The sequence below is a fragment of the Choloepus didactylus genome, chromosome 2 (assembly GCF_015220235.1).
Source record: "Choloepus didactylus isolate mChoDid1 chromosome 2, mChoDid1.pri, whole genome shotgun sequence".
Lineage (NCBI taxonomy): Eukaryota > Metazoa > Chordata > Mammalia > Pilosa > Megalonychidae > Choloepus > Choloepus didactylus.
Window position 1 is genome coordinate 50638132 of NC_051308.1, and position 21703 is coordinate 50659834.

The window sequence follows — 21703 nt, forward strand, 5'->3', positions numbered from 1 at the left end:
AGACAACATTGTTGGGGAAAAAACAGTAAGTTTCCTCATTCTTGTACCAAGTGGTAAAGTACCTCGAATAGTGTACTATAGCAGTCAAGCACCTGGGCTCTGGAATCGGCCAAACCCGATTTACATCCCAGCTCTTACAGCTGTATAAATTTAGGCATGCTAATGTATCTAAGTTTGTCTCCTCAAAATTTGGATAATACTGGTAACTTCATTTTAGAATTTTTGTGAGGTTAAAAAAAAATATTCCATATAAAGACTTATCAGTGCCTGAAAGACAGTAAAAAATAAATGTTACTATAGCCACATTTAGTATATGGGCCCACCCATGGTGCTGTCTTCTAGGTTTCCCTTTCACCCTCAAGCAGTGAGGGTTCGCCCAGAGTTCCTGAGTTGACAGCCATGTTAGGGATAGTCATTGGAGGTAGCCACAAATTTCCCACTATATCCCCTTAGGAGACTAGCTAACATTTTGGAGTACCAAATAGATCTGCCTTCCTCATTAGCGATAGTTTCCTATGAGAGGCACCTTTTCGGTAAGATCAAACTTACAGTGAATATAGATACTCTTGTCAGCTGAAACCATCCCCTGTCACCTTATTATATCTAACTAGTCACTGGTAGGCACAAGGTAATAAGATTATTGTCAGTCCATTTGTACATGATCACTCTATGTAATATTCTCTAAGTGCATCTGAGACTTACCATCTTTAGGCTTTGTTAACAGAAACCTGCGATAAAGCGTCAGGTCCCAGAACTGAGAGATTTTTGTGAGCACCATTCCTCCATTTATCAGACATGCCTGAAGGCCTAGCAACAGACACAGCCCATGTTAAATTTATAGTATATCTTGTATCTACTCACTTGGTTAATAAATAGTTTTTTCTAAAAGCATTGACCTGTTCTCTAGTTACTCAAACACCAACAGCTTCATTTTTGCCACTAATGAATTGTGTGATCTTAATAAAGTCATATAACCTCTCTGGGTATCAGTTTTGCAAGAAAATACTATAAAAAGTTAAACCATGGAATATATTTAACTTTCACTGTTTTCAGTCACTAAATAGTTTTCTGTAAAAGGCACCTGGAAAATACAGAACTTTTTGTACTAACCCTTCTCACAAAGAAATTGTGGAAATTAATAAAACAACCTTTATAATGCAGTTAAAATGCACTTAAAGCAAATATAAAAATAAAAATGTATTACTCTTAAGCAATAAATTATTTTAAAAGTAACATTTAAATAAAAAGAATAAGGAAATAAGCTTATTCCTAAATTTAAAATAGCATCGAGTTCCTGATGTAGCCATACAGTAAAGAGAGTAACATATGTGTGTATATATATGGGCTATAAAGCCTAAGACAGAAGTCATGCTGTAAATTATTCATTATTAGCACTTTAAATTAACTCACCAAAAAAATAAGATGTGATTTCAATAATTTGGCTAGGCCATAATACGTAACTACTAGCATGGTAATCTCTATGGTGACTAAGAATGAAAAGCTATAAATGAAAGAAAGACATTCTAATAATTTTATACAAAATTTGTTCTCTCTATAAAATCCTCTTTATTAAACCTCTATCTAATATAAAAACATAAAGTATTACTTATCATGAATAGAATTTCAAAGGTTGGTCTATCCCACCTATTTAAATGAGATAGCTATAACTTACTCTGAAATCTTTTTAAAATACGAGTAGATTATTAGAAAATGCCCATAGTTTTAAGAGCTATACAGTAAAAATAACTTAAAATTGTGAACAAATGGAATCTGATAAATTAGTTTAATGTTTATTTTTCCTAGAAAAGTTTCTTGTAGATATCAACCCGTTTTGGTAGTTACAAAAAATGGAAGATTAATAAGGCCACCTAGAGGAGAAACATATCAACAAATATGCCATCACATTTTCTTATTTTTTCTAGACTGTCAGATTCATAATATATAAACTCTTCTAATAGGCCCAGTATAAGGGGATAATCAAGAATGATATAGAGTTGGGGAGGGTGCTCAGTAGCAGTGAGGACCTAGTGGAAGTTAAACAATGTTAATTTTTAAAGTGAACTTGACAAGTACAGTTTTTATAACTTTCTGTGTGACCTTAGGCTAAAAGGCACTATACTGTAAAATTTCTTTTCACTTCTATAGAATGGGGATAATCTTACCTACCACAATGAGTTGCAATGAGGATTAAACATAATAATGTACATGTATGGAAATTACACCTCAATAGAAGTTTATTTAAACAATGCAATGATGTGTACAGAAACTAACATTGTCAGGCACACAGTAGACCTCAATAAATGGTAGTTCTTACTACTTGGTCACAAAGTTCTCCTGCTTGACCTCTACTAATCACTATCCAGACATTCCCTAACCTTCTTTACTCCTGCAGACTTATTTCCAATATTGGCTGTTGAAAAGCTTCTCTATTTGGAATTAATCAGATTGATGAGAAACAGACTAAAGGTTGTTTATCAGCACTAATGAGGTAATAACATGTCATGTAAAAATAGATATTTAAAAATATTCTTCCTTCTACCTTGAAACTCCCTTTAGTTATCTCAACACACATTAGTAAAGTCCCACCTCTATAAACGTGTGTGGTGGTAACACGTAGAATAAACGGTCTAAAGGGTCAGAACAGTAAAGATTAAGTATAACCCAATCTACTCATCCCTTTACTTGTACCTCAGGAAAATAAGAATCCTACTAAAAGAATTGTACCCAGTAGTCCCTTTAAGTGATCAGTGAAAAGGCGAGCAGTGTTTCTACAGGGAGGAGTTAAATATGCAGAAATGCAACCACCTGGTGGAAACTCTGATGTGTATTACAGGCAAATCCTCCTCATTCCCAAATATATGCTAGAGGAGGGTTACTGTTGGTAGGTGTGAGTGAGAAGGTGAATACTTAGGTTACAAACGTCTTCAACTACTTGTCTTTCTTGACTCGGAAAGTTGTTAAGGAGAGTTTTGGCAGAAGAAAATGTAAGCAGCGTATGTTAACATTTTTACCACCTACTGTCTCCTTGAAGTTCAAATGTAACTTTTTCTTTATTACTCTACTCTAGAAAAGCTTTAATTAAAAGTCACTGATCAACCTCTGTGGGACAAATTTAAAGGGGCTTGTTTGAGTTTTTATTCTCCCCAATCTCTGCAGTATTTGACACACACTACCCACCCCCTTCCTTCTAAAAACTCTCCTCTTTCCAGGGCTGATAAAATAACATTCTCCTGATTTTCCTCTTTATCTCTTTTACTCTTTCTTCTCTGTTTCTTTCAGTGACACAATTACTCTTCCTACCAATGAAAGAAAATGATCATCTAATCTTTTCTTGCCATACATTCTACCTCATCAATGTAAAGTAGTCCCAGGGTTTCTGTCCTCTAAGCAAATGATGTGAAACTCTCTCTCCCTAACTCCGTTCATGATTACAAGCTCTGCAGTCATTCCAACTGTTAAATATATGACCACATCACATATCTAAAACCATTTATATCTCCTACTCTCCTCCCAACTGCCAACAAATCAAAATATTCCTCTCTGGATTTCCTAATTATATTAATGATTCCATTATTTTCCTAGTCATACATGCTGGAAATCAGTGTCATCTTTGATGACACTTCCTTTTTTGTAATGTTCCAAATACATTTAGTTCCTAAATCCAGCAAATTCTACCTCCATAATGTCTTTCCTACCCTCTCATATTCCTGTCATCACTACTGTAATTCAGGTTTTTATTATTTCCCACATAGACCACTACAAAGACTTAACTGGTGCCTTTTCCTATAGTCTTCATGCTGCTGAATTAATCTTTCTAAAGCATATGGCTCTTTGTTGAAAAGCCTTCAGTGAGTTCTCGCTAGCTAACAAATTAAATTCAGACTTCTTAGGAAGGTACTCCAGGCTTTAAACATTATCTCTTCAATTTTATCTCCTATTCCCTCACATTCATGAAAACCTATGTTGCAACCAAGTAGATTTCTCTTTGTTCTTGAAACATTTCCTGCATTTTACCAATTCATACCATGAGATTTATGAAATCACTTCTACCAGAAATAACTCTACTTATTCTTTTCATCAGACTTTCTAACCATTCTTCCAAGTTGAACCCAAGTGTCACTTTCTCTCTGAAGATCTCTCACACCTTTCCCAATGAATGGTATTTCCCTAAAATCTTTTGGTATTTTATATACACTTCTGCCTCTTAGACTGTAGGCATATGTATGGAAATTACTATCACTTAAAACTGCTTTCCCCTAACACCTTTTGAACTCTAATCAAATTCTCCTATCCTTCTCTCACTCCACAGGAAGTATTTTGGGCTCATAATGATCTCTGATCACCTATCATAATAGGCTATATTCCTATACTACTGTTGTCTGAATATATCATTTGGGCCCCTCTCAATTCTAAATCCTAATGACAGCATTTTAATACCAAAGATAGCCATCTCTCCCTGGATATTCTATTTCTTCAAACTCATCATGAACCAAACCAAACAACCCTCCACCATCAAGTTAGTTCTCTAATGCTCTGTTAAGTAACTTAAAGCCTTGATTTCACTCTCACTGCACATATTCAGTCATTCACCAAGATACATTGAGTCCATCCCTAAATCAACATATTCATCATCCCCTAACCCATTGCTAATGAAGATCTCACAACTACTTACCCAACTGGTCCTCCCTGACTCCAGTATCTCATACCTTCAATTCATTTTCTGTTATAACAGTTAAATAGTCTTTAAAAACACTGATCTGATTGTGCCGTACTTTCCTGCTTAAAACCTTCCAGGGCTCTATATTTCCTGTAAAAATGTATCAATTTCCTGGATATGGCATTCTGCCCCTTTACTTGCCCCTTCTCTAAACACAGATCCTAAATATGAGACACTGAAGTCACTTTTGCTTTCATGATTTCATGCCATCACCATCCCATGCTTACTGAAATAGTTCTCATTCAAGCCCAGCTCAAATTGACCCTATTCTGTGAAGCCTCCATTACACTTCCCCCACATCCTTACCTCCCAAACAGTCTGAATCACTTCCTTCTCTGTATTTCTACAGTACTTTGTTCACATTACTAAGAGACCTCTTATCACATATGATACATATACTCACCGTTCTCCCTCCCCCAGACTGTGGGCTCTTGGGAGAGAAACAACCAATTTTATTCATCTTTTTATCTATAGTATCCAGTATAGTGTGCTGGTTTGACTCTGTTATATACCCCAGAAAAGATCATTTTCTTTTAATCCATTCTTGTGGGGCAGACCTATTGTGGGTGGGATCTTTTGGTTAGGTTATTTCAACTGAAAGGTGACCCAGCCCATTCAAGGTGGGTCTTAATCCTTTACTGGAATCCTTTACCAGAAGATAAAAGACAGACACATTTGGAGAGAGCTGAAAGAGAGAAATGCCCAGAGACATTTGGAGAGAGCCACTGAAACCAGAACCCGAGAGAAAAGGACCAGCTGAAATCGCCATGTGCCTTCCCATGTGACAGAGGGACCCTGGATGCTAACAGCCTTTCCTCAAAGAAGGTATCTTCTTCTTGATGCCTTAATTTGGACATTTTCATGGCCTTAGAACTGTAAATTTGTAACCTAATAATTCCCAGTTGAAAAAGCCAACCCATTTCTGGTATATCACATTCTGGCAGCAAACCAAAACATGTAGTGTTTGACAAATAAAAAGCTTCCCATGAATGTTTATGAAATAAATATATCTAATTTCAGAATGCTTAAAATTAATCTATACTGTGTTGTATCAAATAATTTAAGGTAAAAATGTATAGGAAATACAAGATGGGTCCTAAATATTTGGGTAAAATGAGATGAGAAGATGCTTCTAGGACACTTGAGTAAGTTTCAGTGGTTAGGGCAAGAATAGAAGAGCCACTGAAGTTACCCTTCCCTCCTCACTGTGGATAACCTTCCCACAGACTACAGAGCCATGTTTGAGTAAGAGAGCTACTATGGACAGCAGAGAGGTGCAGAGGTGAGGTGGAAAAAGGAGGGGTAGGAACATAAAATCCTAAACTGCAGCTACAGAAAGAGAAGTGTCTAGATCACAGATTACAAATTCAGGGGTGCTCACGACGGGCAATTATCAACATTGCTGCTGTCACGATCTTCACCAACTAGTACCATTTGCTGACCACCTACCTATTTGGTGCCAGACAAAACTGTACCACATATATCACTTAATGTTCCAGATAACCCTATCAAGTATTATTATATAATAGGTATTTGTCACATTTTGGAGATAAAAGGTAATATTTTAAGCAATAGAGTCAGAATGTGGACAAGGATAAGGCTTAAAAGCTCATTCTTTTTCTGTTTTACTATTCACATGCCAGGGGTGTTTTACCGTTGGGGACTAGTTTTACTGCTTTGCATTATTTAGTTATCTTTTGTAAGCATGTATCTTATTTTTCCTAGTCCTGGGAAGGTATTTTTGAGGATAGAGTCCATGTCTAATAGTCTTTATTTCTTCCCTAGCATCTCATACTGAACCTCATATATAGTATTCACATGGTATCTGATTAATTATTACAACTGTATACTAATAGGAAAAAAAAAAAAGAGATTCACCAATCTTTACTTAGCATATAGCCAAATACAAAAACAGATGATTCAGCCCCTATGACTCTGTATTTACTGAGGTAAGACTGAAAGTCATCAATAGTATTAGGCCCTAAAACACAAACCACAGCTACAACATCAAGAATATTGTGTGTTTACGTATAATAATAAAAATGACATGTAGGATATAGTGCTCTTTTCTTCATTTCCAGGTATTAAGATAATAATTACTTTAAGTAGTCATACATTGTATATCAAGCAAGTGAACAAGTTACTTAAATGTGGAAATAAAAATGCTTCAATTAATGTGAAAACCTATTTTTATTTCTCTTACACAAAGATGTAAAAACATGTAACAGTGGATCGCAGATTCTACATAGGCTGAGTTCTAAAGTCAATTTCAGCACATAAGGCAAAAATCAATTATAGACAAAATAATCCTTGAAAATTCCTTAAATTGACTTTAAAGGACAGTACAATACAGTATAAGCTCTCAATAAATCCATCTGTCAGCTTTTCCTGGTGCATGGAACAGATCACTGTTTCTTTTGCTATATGTTTAAGGGTCACATTGAATGAAAAAGCATATATTTATACACTGGAATCTATTCAACACTGTGAGATATTCAGACTATATCCATTTCTAAAATCGATACATAGGAACTGATTCCATCTGGGAGAAGGTCTCCCATCTCATGCTTGCTAGGGCATATGCTCATTATGGAATGAAGGCTTGAATTAGCACTGTATTTAAATTACTTGGTGTTTTGTTTTTTTTGGGGGGGTGGTTGTTTTGTTTTTGTTTTTGACTTGAGTCCATAGTTTTGAATTTGAGTAAGTTATATTCCCAGAAGCATGACTCTACTGTATGTTATCTCTTATCTATTGGGTAAGCACAGATGCCCAGAATTCTAGGTGCAAATAATCTATTTTCCAGTACTATAATTTCTGATTTAAAGAAAAGTAACTTACCTTCATCTATTGATGCTTCACTACTGTATCCATCATACTCTGCAGACAGAGGACTGTACTTTTGTCTTGTTTCCCAAGTATAGCTCTTTTGTCTAGAATCTGCCAATGGTAGTTTGGAATTGTGTGTTCTAGATAAGGCCTCATGATATTTACCCAGTGCTTCATCTTCACTTTCAGAGGATGAACCATGTTCATCTTTGTCCATGTATGAATTATCTATTTGGAATGATACGAAGAGCAAATGATATTTACAATGCAATAAAGTATGACAAAGTTGCTAAAGTTACAAATACATATACACACATACACATACATACAAATACACACAGTCTGATTTTGTAGCTTTAGAAAAATGTAATTTTTTCATTTAAGAAGCATAATAGATTTTATGTTTTAATAGAAATAGATCAATTTTGTATATTCTAAATATATAAATAATGTTAGTCACAGGAAGTTTACAGCTATGTGACATATAAAGAAAATTATAGCACTCACTATCTTACATAATTTTTTAAAATGAAAATAGATTGTTTGGGCCATACCACAAAAAATATGCCTTTCACACCCAGGACTCAGTGTCTGTCTCTCTCTCACTTTTAACATTAAATTGAAAACATGAGAAAACAGAGACTTTAGTCAAGACTTATATACCATTGGTGGAATTATAATTGGTACAACTCTTCTAGACAGCATTTTAGCAATATACATTAAACTTTTAAATCTGCATAGTCTTTGGTCCATTTCAAAGACTTTATTAATTCTATTCTAAGAATTTGGCCCAAGAAAAGAACAAACAGATGAGCAAAGATATATGTTTGAGATAATTCACCACAGTGTTGTTCTTAATAGCAAAAGAAAAAGCAGAAAAGAAATAGCCTAAATATCCATCAGTGGACTTTGGTTAAGTAAATTATGATATACCTATGCAATGACATACTATACAGTCATTAAAAATGAGGAGATGAACTTATAAGTACTGACAGGGAAAGGATAACTACAACATCACAGTAAGAGAAAAGAGAAGGTTACAAAATAGGAGGTATACTTATAACCCCATTAAAATAATATATATATGTTTATACACACATATATTTATACACACACATATATACATACAGTATGTTTATATGTACATGCAAAACTATCTGGAAGTATATAAAACAAACTTAATACTTATTACCTGTGAAAAGTGAGATTACTAGAAAATTTTTACTTAGAAATTTGTATCTAAATTTCAAATAAGTTTTTCAAGTGTATGAATTTTTACATTACTTTTTAAAGCACTAGTAATTACCATTTTTAAAAACATACACAGAGTTTAAAACTGCACCATGCTGAGATTCATTTAAACTAAGATGCAGCCTGCTTAGAACTATAAAAGTAAAGCATCAAACATCGAGGACTGATGGCTTCGTATGCCGAGCCCTCTGTCTTGGGGCTTGCCCTTATGAAGCTTGTTACTGCAAAGGAGAGGCTAAACCTGCTTGTAATTGTGCCTGAGAGTCTCCCCCTGAGTGCCTCTTTGTCGCTCAGATGTGGCCTCTCTCTCTCTAAGCCACCTTGGCAGGTGATCTCACTACCCTCCCCCCTACACAGGACCTGACTCCCAGAGGTGTAAATTTCCCTGGCAACGCAGGATATGACTCTTGGGGAGGAAACTGGACCTGGCACCATGGGATGGAGAACCTCTTCTTGACCAAAAGGGGGATGTGAAATGAAACGAAATAAAGCTTCAGTGGCTGAGAGATTCCAAAAGGAGCCGAGAGGTCACTCTGGTGGGCACTCTTACGCACAATATAGATAACCCTTTTTAGGTTCTAATGAATTGGAATAGCTAGCAGTAAATACCTGAAACTATAAAACTATAACTCAGAACCCCTGAATCTTGAAGATGATTGTATAAAAATGTAGCTTATGAGGGGTGACAATGTGACTGGAAAGCCATGTGGCTCACACTCCCCTTTGTCCAGTGCATGGATGGATGAGTAGAAAAATGGGGGCAAAAAAAAAAAAAAAAAAAAAAGCGCCCAGTGATCTTTTTTACTTTAATTGTTCTTTTTCACTTTAATTTTTATTCTTATTATTTTTGTGTGTGTGGTAATGAAAATGGTGGTACTGTGAACAATTGATTGTACACTTTGTATGACTGTATGGTATGTGAATATATCTCAATAAAACTGAATTTAAAAAAAAGCAAAGCGTCACAGCAGTTAAAATTGATTGGTTCACTGCATGGTCAGTTTATTTAAACAACATGGTTGCATGGAACCTAGAATGGGGAATGATATCTTGTTATTCTGTACAAGTTAATATGATATCCTGAAGTACCTCAGAGTACTTTGGGCAGAAAATAAAAAAGTATTTGCAAAGTCCCCTTGTGGGAGTGGGGGGAAAATGTGGATATCTTAAGCTTCCTCAACTGGGGAATTTCTGATATTCCAGCAAGCATTAGGGAATCCCAATTTAATAAGTCTAGCCCTTGATCCTGGGGCTTACCTTTACGAAACTTATTCCTGCAAAGGAGAAGCTAAGCCTACTAATAATTATCCCTAAGAGTCATCTCCAAGACCGTCTCTTTTGTTGCTCAGATACGGCCTCTTTTCTCAGTCAACTCTGCAAATAAACTGGCTACCCTCCCCACTACGTGGGACATGACTCCCAGGGGTGTAAGTCTCCCTGGCAGTGAGGGACAGGACTCCCAGGGATGAGCCTGGCCCTGGCATCATTGGATTGAGAATGCCTTCTTGACCAAAAGAGGGAAAAGAAATTAAACAAAATTAAGTTTCAGTGGCTGAGAGATCTCAGATAGAGTCAGGAGGTCAGTTTGGAGGTTATTCTTACACACTATGAAGATATACCTTTTTAGTTTCTTGCGTTATTAGAATAGCTAGAAGGAAATGTGTGAATCTGTTGAATGGTAATACAGTAGATTTGATTCTTGATAACTGCATAACTATACAGCTTTTATTGTATGGCTGTGTGATAGTGAAAAACTGATGACTGACACTCCCTTTAACCAGTGTATGGGCAAATGAGTTAAAAAACAATGATGAAAAATATATAAATAATAGGTGGGATAAGGGGTATAGAATGGTTTGGGTGCTCTTTTTAAATACATTTTACTTTACTTTGGAGTAATGAAAATGTTTGAAAATTGTGGCGATGAATGCACAACTATATGATGATACTGTGAGCCACTGATTTGTATACTTTGTATGGATTATATGTTATATGAATATATTGCAATAAAATTGCATTAAAAATTGATTGGTTCAATCTAATTATTTTTCTCTTTATACTCAGTTGAGATCACCTGTTACTACAAGAATCAAGGTTTGGAAGTTTGGGTGGGGAAGCACAGAATAAGTTAATTTAAAAATATGGGACAGACCCTAGATTGTAAGCTCTTACAGCAGTTAACTCTATCCCTGAATTGTAATGCCTATCTCTAAACTTTGCGATGCTGATCTCCTAGCGTATAACCTGATTGGTCTCTGAAACAATGCATATCTCTGAGACACCTGAAACTCAAAGCTAGAGCTCGGCAGATATGAATGTCAGTATTAGTGCATACAGCCACTGTCAAAAAAAAAAAAAAAAAAAAGCTGAAAAAGAGCCCAGACTTCAATTAGTGATATGAATGAAGCAGGTCTGGTTAAGACCAGGGCAAGCCAGGCCAAAGGGTAAAGGTTGAAACTGATTGTGTTTTAAAACTTCAACTTCCATATGAGACCAAGGGAATAGATATCTATTTGGTACAGGATCTAAATTTTCTAAATGGTACAACTTTACAGTCGATTTGTTCAAACACCACAATTGCATGGAACTTTGAATAGGAAGTGAGATACGGTAGGTTAGTATAGGCTGGAGTGAAATAGTGACACATCCCAGAGTAATTTGGGCAGATAATAAAAAATTTATTTACAGCCTCCCCCTCCCCAACCTCAAGGATCTGGGGGAAGGTGCGGATGTGTTGGACATCCTCACCTGGACTGGTGTTGATGTTGTCACAAACATTGGGACTGGTGGTTTGATGTGCTGAGCCCTCGAGCATGGGACTTGCCCTTATGAAGCTCATTACCACAAAGGAGAGTCTAAACTTGCATGTAATGGTGCCTAAGAGTCTCCCCCTGAGTACCTCTTTGTTGCTCAGATGTGGCCCTCTCTCTCTCTAACTGAGCCATCTCGACAGGTGAACTCGCTGCCCTCCCCACTACGTGGGACCCGACTCCCAGGGGTGTAAATCTCCCTGGCAATGCAGAATATGACTCCCAGGGATGAATGTGGACCCGGCATTGTGGGACTGAGAGTATCTTCTTGACCAAAAGGGGGATGCAAAATGAGACAAAATAGTTTCAATGGCTGAGAGATTTCAAATGGAGTCGAGAGGTCACTCTGGTGGACATTCTTAGGCACTATATAGATAACACCTCTTAGGTTTTAATGTATTGGAATAGCTAGAAGTAAATACCTGAAACTACCAAACTCCAACCCAGCAGTCTGGACTCCTGAAGACAATTATATAATAATGTAGATTACAAGGGGTGACAGTGTGATTGTGAAGACCTTGTGGATCACACCCCCTTTATCTAGTGTATGGATGAGTAGAAAAATGGGGATAAAAACTGAAGGACAAAGGGGGTGGGATGGGGGGATAAGTTGGGTGTTCTTTTTTCACTTTTATTTTTTATTCTTGTTCTGGTTCTTTCTGATGTAAGGAAAATGTTCAGAGATAGATTGTGGTAATGAATGCATAATTATGTTATCATACTGTGGACAGTGGATTGTATACCATGGATGATTGTATGGTGTGTGAATGTATTTCAATAAAACTGAATTTAATAAAAAAAAATATGGGACAGAATTTGAATGTTTAGAGTTAGAAGTAAGGAAGCTTAGATGTTATCTAGTCTAAGTCCCATATCTACAGAAAATAAAGCTTTAAAAGGGTAAAACTATGATCAATATCATATTTTGTGCTGCCATTATGTAGCCACTAGCTATACGTAGCTATATAAATTTAAACTAATTAAATAAACTTAGAATCTAGTTCCTCAGTGACACTAGCCACATTTCACCATTCAATAGTCACATGTGGCTGGCTAATGGTTACTATAACTAACAATGCAGATATATATAGAACTTTTCATCACTGCAGATAGTTCTACTGGACAGCACTGAGATGATGGCAGAGCCAGCTGGAAAACCTAAGACTTCTAATTCCCAGTTCAGAGTTTTTAGCACTTTGTGGGATACCATGCTGTTAGACCTTTCAAGAAAGAAAAAGAACTCTGTGTCTCTTGGGGGAGGTTAACTAGAAATTCTATAGTTAAACTTCACCTATTACAAAATTTTGCCTCGAGGAGCCCAGCATTCTGTTTTGATACCTTATAACCCCTATATCAGAACCTAGAACACCAGTATTAATACTACAATTCAGAGAAATGAAGAACTAAACTACAGGTCACACAACTTGCAAAACAATTTTTGGAACATAACACATTTGATAATGGAATATTTGAGAGATATTTGGTTTCTTTAAGTACCAGCATGCTTCTAAATGAAAACAATTCAAAACAAAATTTAAAACCCTATTCTGCTACTTGTATTTATTACTAGTGTCCATGGATCAGTTATTTGTTATTTTCTAAAAAAAAAATGTTAACTATTTTACTTTATGTAGCTTTATTTCTCTATTTATTTCTGCTACTTCAAAAAAATAAGGCTACCAAAACTAAACAAAGACTGTCAAAACCCACTGAATCTGACATTGAAAAATGTGTATTTAGAATAGACTCCAAAATGGACATAGTCTCAAAAAATTGGCAGTCCTTTTTAATTAGCTCATCTATCCTGGATTAGTCGCTATTATATCACTTAAAAACCATTCATATAATGGACAAACAGCAGAAGATCCCTATTAGCTATGTGGTCATGTAGAAAAACTGAAACAGCCTTACTTTTACTTACTTCTACTACTACTCAGTTTTTGGGGTTTTTTTTTTGTTGATGTTGTTAATCTGAAATTACAGAAAAATTCCTACTCCATTTTTTTGTTAATCTGAATTTACAGAAAAATTCCAGTTGTATATTTACAAATAAATCCAGTGTAGTTTTGGCCTTTTGATCACATCAGCAATAAATGGAAATTAATAAGGAATTATCAGAAGTAACTGCTAGCAGTTATGAAGCAATAGTGCAATGAAAACCAATTAACTGTCAGCTAATTGTTTTGAAAATTATCACAAATTCTATGGTTGAATACTATAAATGCTTAGTTGAAATTTTAATTCTACAAAGAGAACTCATGAAGAACATAATACTCATTGTATACATAAAACAGCCATATAAAATCCCACTATATGGCTAGATGAAAATAATTATGTCTTGATGTATGTTAATCAACAAAATAAGATTTATTACTAGCAAGGAAAAATATAAAACATTTAATATAAATTACTATCAGGATAAATTCGAAGAGTAACATTGTATAAAAGGCTTAGGGGTTAGTTACAAAACTATAAAACTGTAAAATGCATTTATAGCACACCAAATAAACACCAGATAAAATATGCACACTACTTAAGAAAACCATGGAGTTTCTGGTTGTAAAATAAATGGAAATTAAGAAAAATTAGGGTCACTGAATAATTGGCCAAATAACTCAGGTACCAGGATGCAACACTTTTCTTGATGTACCAATAACATGAATGCTCTTAAAAACAGTGTGAGAAAAAAACTGAATACCTTTAGAAACATCTCTTAGTAAGAAGATTCAATAAAGTCTTAAATTATATATAAAGACACGTATAGGAGAGTTGAGAAATGTGGAAAATGTTTCCTTAATTAAAAAAAAAAAAAATCAAGAGAGAATTTAATCAATCAAGCCATTAGGAGACCTCACCTTTTTCTGGTATAATCTTACAATATTTTTCATCTTTATCTTTTGCTGTTCCTTTCTTGGCATATGTCACTTCATTTTTCTTTGTTTTTATGTCTCCTTTTATTTTGTAGCATTTTGCTGAGTTTATTCGTTCTTTGTTTTTTTCATGCAACCTATCTTTGGAATTAGTTGATGATACCAGATGTATGTCTTCTTGCATAATAGATTTTTGTATCGTATGTCTACTGCTGATCAAAGGATCTTTTGAAGAACACCTATTTTCTGAGCATACATTCCCTTTGAATGTTTTACTTTTAATATGTTTTTCAGCTTTCTTTAAATTATCAGAATGGCCTAAATCAATAAGGTGTTTATTTTTATGGAAATACCCCATTTTCTCTTGATCTCTTCCCCAAAAGACATGTTGAGATTTAGCATTTTCTTCTATTTTATGATAATCCATAGCAACATATTTCTTTTGCCTAAATAGTATGTTTATTCCACTGATATTCTTTTGATTTCCTTTCATTTCTAAATATTTCACCTCCTTTAAATCATTCTTACCATCATCAGAGATTCCTGATCCAGTTTTTTTATATCTGCCAGTACTTTCAAGTTCTTGACAAGCAGATCCAGCCCACGTATTCTGACTGAGAACTGCTGTCCCACCATCACTCATGTGGCCTTTATACGAATCACCAGCGTTACCAGTTTCTTGATATTTTGATAGAGTCTGTTGCCTATCATTAATTTTTTGCCTATCAATTTTTTCATGCGTATTTTGATCTTGTTTTTGTGAAACGGAAGCATTATGACAATTTATTTGCTTTGTTCTGCGCTCTAAACTAGATTGTGTTTTTTGACAATTAGTGTTTTTGGAGACTTCTGGTAAAGTGACTGCTTCTTTAGAAGTATCTATAGCTTCTTGTGCAGCAGAGCTTTCCTCTTCTGGGTGAAAGCCATTTATCATACTCGTTACTTGTGCAGCAACTGAGTCAGTTAAAGCATAGCTGACCTCCCCAACAGCAGCAGTCAAGTCTTCTACAGCACTACTGATCGTGTCCACCAGAGAAGATACTGAAGGCAGACTCTGCTGAAAATTTCTGAAAAATGCCATTTTCTAGTTCTTTATTCCTAAAAGATGCAACAATGGAATTTTCTCTTCTCAATTATCACACTTTGAAACCTGAATTAGCACTTACTTAAATGTTGCTACTCATCAGCTCAATATTAGTATTTTACATAGCTTTTAATTTTTTTGTAAATATATATACCTTTTAATCTTTTTGTAAATACATTATGCATTGTAAATATATTGTAAATATATTATGCACTGGAAGAAATATGTTGATGTAAAAACTTCCAGAAAAAAAAAAATCAAATCATTTGGTTTAAATGTAGTGACATTTTTCCCACTCCATAGCTATCATAATAGCAACAAGACTATATTTTTCCCTCAAATACTAATGGTTTTTAAATTTATACCTGCAAAGAAGAAGTATAAAAAGGATTTTTACTATGCACTTGAGGTTTTATTTCTTAATAGTCTATGTTGGGGAACTACTATATCTTATTAAAAAACTACCAATATCATTTCAAATTAAAGAAAAATATTAAGATGAAAAGATTATTCTTTTTAGAGGAAACAAAGGGGACTATATCTAAATTTTGCAAAGATTTTGGACTAGGGCTGAGGAAAAACATTTGCTGAATGGCTCTTACATGGAAGGCACTGTGATTTACAAATTTATCTTACCCACTCTTAAAATAATTCCAGTATATATAAATATTAAATTCTTCTTAAATAAATGAAAAAAAAAAAAACACAGCTCTGAAAAGCTAAGGTCCTCAATACCTTTTCATGGGAACCTCAAAGCCCTTATAATCCTACAAAGGCAATATTTAACTTTTTACACTCATCTGCTCACAAGTGAACACTGAGGTTTTCTAGATGCTGCATGACAGGCTGAATTTGGAAGCAGATATGAGAACCCAGCTGTTATCTATTATGCCAGACATTTAAGACTTGCAAAAAGTGTGAAACAATGCCAATTTTCTCACCAAATATTTTTGGTCTTTGAAAATATAGTTTTTTAATTTAAAAAGTTGTTACTTATATTGATATGTAATAAGTTCTTTTTTTAATTGATAAACAATATTTAAAAATTTTTCTGTTTTAACTGCCAATAAGGTAAGTATCAATAGATGTAATCCACATAAACAAAAGCCCTTTGGGGTCCTCAATAATTTAAGAGTGTTAAGGGGGCTTTAGATATTTAACAAAAAAAAACCGCTGAACCAGAGAATTATTGGAGGCTGCTAAAAGAGATATCTTTAATCAGCTCATTCTAAACAAATGATCAGAAAGTAGCACAGGAATAGAGTGTAAGAAACATTGAACTTAATCAAACCAAAACCATAGAAAGTACTAGTTTCTCACTCAAAAGTCACAGAATGTAATTCAGTAACAGATTTCTATAAATATTGGGGCTATTATATTTTAAGGTTATCAGAAGTAAGAGAAAAGCATCTCTCCAACATACGTATATAGAGAAGAAAAGTTTAGGTTACTCTGCTATTGTTCCTCAAAATTCTTCTAAGTTAACATCTTGCCTTCCTAAATTCTCAACTTGCTTGTGCTAATCATTTATATAAGCCAGTTTTCAAAGAAAACTTTTCCATAAAAATAGTTCTAATTGGCCTATGTTGCCAAAGGAGGGAGTGAAACACTACTTTTTATAATCAAACTCTATAAAGAAGTAATTGGGAAAAGCCACATTATCCAAACAAAATATCTATCAGGTGGGAATTCAAGGGCAGGTAAAGACAAAGGGTGAACATTTTCAAAAGCCCTTTGGGGCAAGAGGAAAAAGTCCTTCAACAGGCTATTTGGACAATGGATTTAAGCTAAATAAAGCATCAAGATATTTCCTTCTTCCTAAAGCATATCTTTCATATATGCTCATACAGGCTCAAAAGCATATATTATATATAAAAAACAAAAAGATCATTTTTAACCATAGACAATTCACTTTTATGCCATATATTAGTAATTTGTGGACAACAGGAGGATAATTGAACACAATTTAATTAATAGTAGATCTTTTACTCTTACAGAATAGTGCTGCAACTTTAGGTTACTAGATATTTACTCTACTTTTTTTGAAGCATATATTTTTAAACCAAACTAAACAACAAAATAATAAAATAGCACACACAAAAAACAAACAAGAAAAGCTGTGACATGATACTTACAAACTTTATCTTGTGAATTCTTCCTTGTACTGCATCCTGAACCAAGATCTGGAAACCCATCAACATTTTCAAAACAGAACTTCTTATTAATATAGAGAAAAAGGAGCAGCATCAAGATAATAAACACCCCAACAGCGGACAAAAATCCAACTGCCTCTGGAGATACTAGAGAAAAAATAAGTCACAGTCGTAAGCATTTTTTTTTTTAACGGTACAAATCAAAAGGAAATTATCATAAATATATTAAGTTACTGCATTACTTGTATTATATTTTTAAACTTATAATTTTAAATAGTTTAGTTTATAAGAAAAATAAGCTGCACAGTGTAATGATGGTTGTTTAATTTATTCAACAGCATTCAGTCAAATCTAAAAGTTTCCTTAGAAATTATATTGGAAAAAAATAGCCTCAAAAGAAAGTAGTCTATAAAATAAGCAGTTATCATATGTTTAATTCATTGAAGAGTATTACAAAAATTTTAATAAGAATAGAAAAAATATTTCCCATGAAGTGGTATATTACTTAATTGAACTCATGAGAAAATGTATTATTATTCTTACCTCTAAAAGCTTCAATGGCTTTTACTTATTAAATAAATTCTTTACTCCACTCATTGCCTTAGAATCAGCTATATGCATTTCCATACTACTTTTTCATCCTTTTTCCCTTACTGGGAATGACCAAGCCTTTCCTCTACCACATTTCACTCATTTACTCAACCAACAAATATTATGGAGCATCAACCATGCACTAAGCATTGATAGTCACACAGTTATAATACAGTGCAATAAAGACAATGACGGGAAGAACAGGGACTACGAGTACCACAGAAACACTTAATCCAGTGCCAAGGGATCAAGTAAGCTTTTCTGAAAGTTATGGTCTCTATGGTCATAGTGTAAGAATTAATAAGAATTAGCCAAGTTAGAACTATTCCAGGCAGAAGAAACAGCATGTGTAATGCCTCAGAGACAGGAGATCACTACAGTTCCAGAAACTGAACAAAACTTTGTTATGATGAGCTACCAGATATGTTAAGTCTCAAGAGAATAGATGAAGTCATCCAGCAAGAATACACAGAGTGAAGAAACAAAATCTTCAACTCCTCCAATCCACAGCTCTCTCTCCTTCCTTTCAAACTCATTATTTGTCACTCCTCTAGTCATTTAAAGTAAAATATTTTTGTATCCTTATTGCCTTACATATAATATCCAAGTATTAGTTGAGCAGTAATCCTAAGTCTTAAACACCCCCATCAACCTACAAAACATATCCTTTCTTCCTCCTTCACTCAAGCAGCACTAAATTGCCATCTCCTCCAAGATTCTTTCTTTCATCAGAAGAGGTGTTGCAGTTAGCATCCAACTTATTTGTTAAAAATGGAATCACCAACTGGTCAATGGTAAGTGCTTCAATCTCCTAGCCTTTCATTATTTGTGAAAGTCAGGCATCCCAGGTACAGAAATGAATACAACATTATAGCTTTCTCAAAGCTGGATTAATAGTGTTATGATAGAAGAGGGAGCAGACAGTGATATTGTAGGGGAGGGCAATAAGAGGGGGAAGTGGTGGGAATGTTATGAGTAGTAACTGGATATCAGACTGGTGCTGAGGAACAGATTCTGCTACTAGAATCAAGTTCTAGACATCAGAATCAAGAACAAGACATCAATCCTGCCTGTTGCATTCTCAGATTGGAGCACTGACAAGGAAGAGAACAATATTTTAATAAGAGAGTCATATTTCATGCCATAAAAACAGTGGCTGCATCAAGACTAAAGGATGACATAAAAATGAAAACAGAAGTATCATCAGCATCTCTAGTATGGTCAGAAGCAGGACAGAATCTAGTGTGAAGACAAAGAAGGAAGTAGTACCTCAATATTACATGGTAAATAGCAAATATGTACAGAAGCTTCTTGTGCAAGTTTGGATGTACTGTGTCCCCCAAAACGCCGTGTTCTTTAATGCAGTCTTGTGGGGGCCAATGTATTAGTGTTAACTAGGTTGGAATCTTTGGAGTAGGCTGTTTCCATGGATATGTGACCCACCCAACTGTGGGTAACACCTTTGATTAGATTATTTCCATGAAAGTGTGGCCCCACCCATTCAGCATGGATCTTGATTAGTTTACTGGAGCCCTATAAAAGCTCAGACAGAAGGAGTTCAGTGCTGCTGCAGCTTAGAGAGACATTTTGAAGATGTCGAAAGCTGATGCTAACATTTTGGAGAACACCATTCTGAAACACAACCTGGGAGCAAGGAGATGCCAGCCACGTGCCTTCCAAGCTAACAGAGGTTTTCTGAATGCCATCGGCCATCCTTCAGTGAAGGTACCCTATTGTTGATGCCTTACCTTGGACACTTCATGGCCTTAAGACTGTAACTTTGTAACCAAATAAACCCCCTTTATAAAAGCCAATCCATTTCTGGTATTTTGCATAATGGCAGCATTAGCAAACAGGAACACTTCCCTTTATCCCAGGCATAAACACTCTTGAAACTGATTACCTAACTGGCCTAAAAATCTCCCATCTCTTGAAGACAGATGAGAGGGAAAACCTAGCTCACCTCACTTGAGAAATGAGAAAGCTAGTTATTGCCAATAATGACAGCAAAAAACACATACAGCATATATTATGTGCCATTCACTATTACTAACTCATTTAATTTTCACAATGACCCTATTATTATCTCCATTGTAACCTGAGACACAGAGATATTAAACTATGTGCCCAGGCAGTAAGTAGGAATCAGGATTCAAACCCTGTCTGGCTCCACAGCTCTGTTTCTCCTATTTTACTTCCCTCCTTCTCTTTTGTCTGTTCTTATCCTTTGCCTCAACCCTTATTTCTGTGTTCTTCTTTCATCTCCTTCCTTCACATTTTTAAATCTAACTTAGCAGGAAAGATCAACTATAAATAAGTATAAAAGTAATACTCTGCACTATAATCAAGGTATGAATATAAAGGATTACTAGAACTCAAAGAAAAAACACTACCTGGAGAAGTTACAAAAGCCTTTAGATGGGAGATAACACTTGAGCAGTGTTTGAAAGATTAATAGAAACTCTACAAGCAGTAAAAGGGCAGATGAAATTGCATGGTCAGAGACCCAGAAACAATGTAGATGGCATCCTCTAAGCACTAATGAACAAGAGTCCTGACTATCACAATGTCTAACACATATCTGGCATTTAAAAAACATTGTGAATGAATGAATTATGTTCAGAAAAGATGAAGAATATACCAGAGGAGGAGAGACTAGAAATGAAAGTGGGGTCCAAACTGTCAAAGAAACTTTAATATCATCCTAAAGATTTTATACTTGGGAAGTTACATGATTACAGGTTTGTCTAACAGAACTGTAATGGTTAAAACAATTAGAAAACTGGAATAGAGTGGGGAAAGAATAGTGGCAAGAAGTCTACTTGAGATAGCTGGAAAGTTTCCAACAAAATATGAATTCTTAAACTAAGCAGCAGCAGCAGCTGTAAAAGAGAATAGTGGAGAATTCTAGAGTCTTTGTTCAATGAAAATTGATAATGACTTGATCAATTAGAGAGAGGATGAGGAGGAAGAGAAGTTGAGGATAATTCCAAAATTTCTACCTTAAATGACTGGGTGAATGGTAACACCATTAACAAAAACAAAAAATACAAGGGAAAATACAAACTGAGTTTAGGGTATAGGGGCGAAGGGAAAAGGGAAAGGAGAGATGCAGTTAATGAGTTCAGTTTTGACATGTTACATTAGAAATATACCAGCAGAATATTTAAGTGTTGGTGCCTAGCAAAGAGCAGGAAATAGGAATATGGTACTCCAGGGAAGGTCAGGTTAGTTATAAAGATGTGGGAGTTTTCCATTTTGTTCCTCCTATTCCATGTGAACGACTTCATTTGATTTCACTCACTAAACACAAATCAAACTGCCAAATGATATAAAGTGCTAGGCTTTATTAGTGGTAAATCTCTTACATTACAAAATTTTAGAGAAACAAATGTGTG

General features: G+C 34.9%; 1 protein-coding gene across 5 annotated transcripts in view; it reads right to left on the reverse strand.

Annotated features, from left to right (window-relative positions):
* Window positions 1–21703, reverse strand: part of SYT14 (synaptotagmin 14) — a 294941-nt gene that overhangs the window by 192470 nt on the left and 80768 nt on the right. For 4 of the 5 annotated variants that reach the window (XM_037824625.1, XM_037824609.1, XM_037824629.1 and 1 more), the window contains 2 exons: window positions 17697–17861; window positions 7559–7774 (listed from right to left, as the gene is read on the reverse strand). In XM_037824625.1, the coding sequence (XP_037680553.1) occupies window positions 7559–7774; window positions 17697–17861 (381 nt within the window). Of the gene's footprint in view, window positions 1–7558; window positions 7775–14462; window positions 14838–17696; window positions 17862–21703 lie in introns of those variants that run through there. The other variant, XM_037824601.1, reaches the window with a different exon arrangement.